This window comes from Octopus bimaculoides, unplaced genomic scaffold (genome assembly GCF_001194135.2).
Source record: "Octopus bimaculoides isolate UCB-OBI-ISO-001 unplaced genomic scaffold, ASM119413v2 Scaffold_294797, whole genome shotgun sequence".
Classification (NCBI taxonomy): Eukaryota; Metazoa; Mollusca; class Cephalopoda; order Octopoda; family Octopodidae; genus Octopus; species Octopus bimaculoides.
Window position 1 is genome coordinate 1 of NW_026313081.1, and position 1,032 is coordinate 1,032.

At 37.6% G+C, this 1,032-nt stretch overlaps 1 protein-coding gene across 1 annotated transcript in view; it reads left to right on the forward strand.

Moving 5' to 3' along the window:
- Positions 1-346: 346 nt before the first annotated feature.
- The window catches only part of LOC106883363 (uncharacterized), a gene marked incomplete at its 5' end in the record, with an annotated part of 1,716 nt that continues 1,030 nt past the window's right edge, over positions 347-1,032 (forward strand). The window contains 2 exons of the mRNA XM_014934346.2: positions 347-563; positions 867-992. Of these exons, the coding sequence (XP_014789832.2) occupies positions 347-563; positions 867-992 (343 nt within the window). The remainder of the gene's footprint in view (positions 564-866; positions 993-1,032) is intronic.

Below are 1,032 nucleotides of genomic sequence, written 5' to 3' on the forward strand. Positions count from 1 at the left end.
CATCTGTCTGTCTATCTATCTACCTACCCATCTGTCTGTCTATCTATCTATCTACCTGTCTGTCTGTCTATCTATCCATCCACCCATCTGTCTATCATATTTTTCAACATACAAGTTAATGTAGTATATAGTGATAACATGTAAACATTCAAACATCGTCACAAGCTTTTCACATGGAATTTTTGGTCCTCTGAAGTCATCTTGGTTCATAACTCAACCTACCTATTTTGGGCTGTAAATTTCGGTTAGAAAAATTCAACTCGAATGCCAGAGAATATGGTAAAGCTAATTCCTGTCTGAAATCTAAGACATCTCTCTCAAATCTCTTAAGCATCACCTTCACTAGTTTTTCTTACCTGTATCTGTTCCAGTCCCCAGTTGTCATATTCTCAGTGCCAGCCCAGTGGAACCGTCTAAGAAGAATGAATCAAAATGGACCTTGAAGATTGATTACATAAAGTCCACCGGTGAGAAGTCTTTGAAAAAGTGTACAACATTGTTGCATGGGTCAAAAGAAAATTGCCAGGCTGGGGCTTCTGATATAAATACGCTGGTCCAGTCATGTAAGTAGATGAATTTTTAATGGTTCCTTGGAGCAATGCCACTAACCGTTTTCTCAAATATGTTAACGATTCCACTAGCTTGTAGCCTTTAGAAAGTGTTTGATAATTTTTTAAAATTTAGGTGGCACGTAAAATACACCATTTCAAGCGTGGCCGTTGCCAGTACCCGCCTGACTGGCCTTCGTGCCGGTGGCATGTAAAAGCACCCACTACACTCTGCAAAGAATTCAAATTTGATTGCAAAGAATCCAAACTAGATCGAAAATATCTATAATAATATATTTGTTTTTTTATCATTAATAGTGCCAAACCGAAAGAAAAGCTTGCTTGTGATAGTGAACCCTGTCAGTGGTCGAAAGAAAGGGTTAAAAACTTGTCAAAAAATCCTGCCCCTTTTTGAGCTGGCCAATATAAAGACTGAAATGATTGGTAAGTTTTTGTTTTTGGTTTCTTTAAAATTTACTCCCAT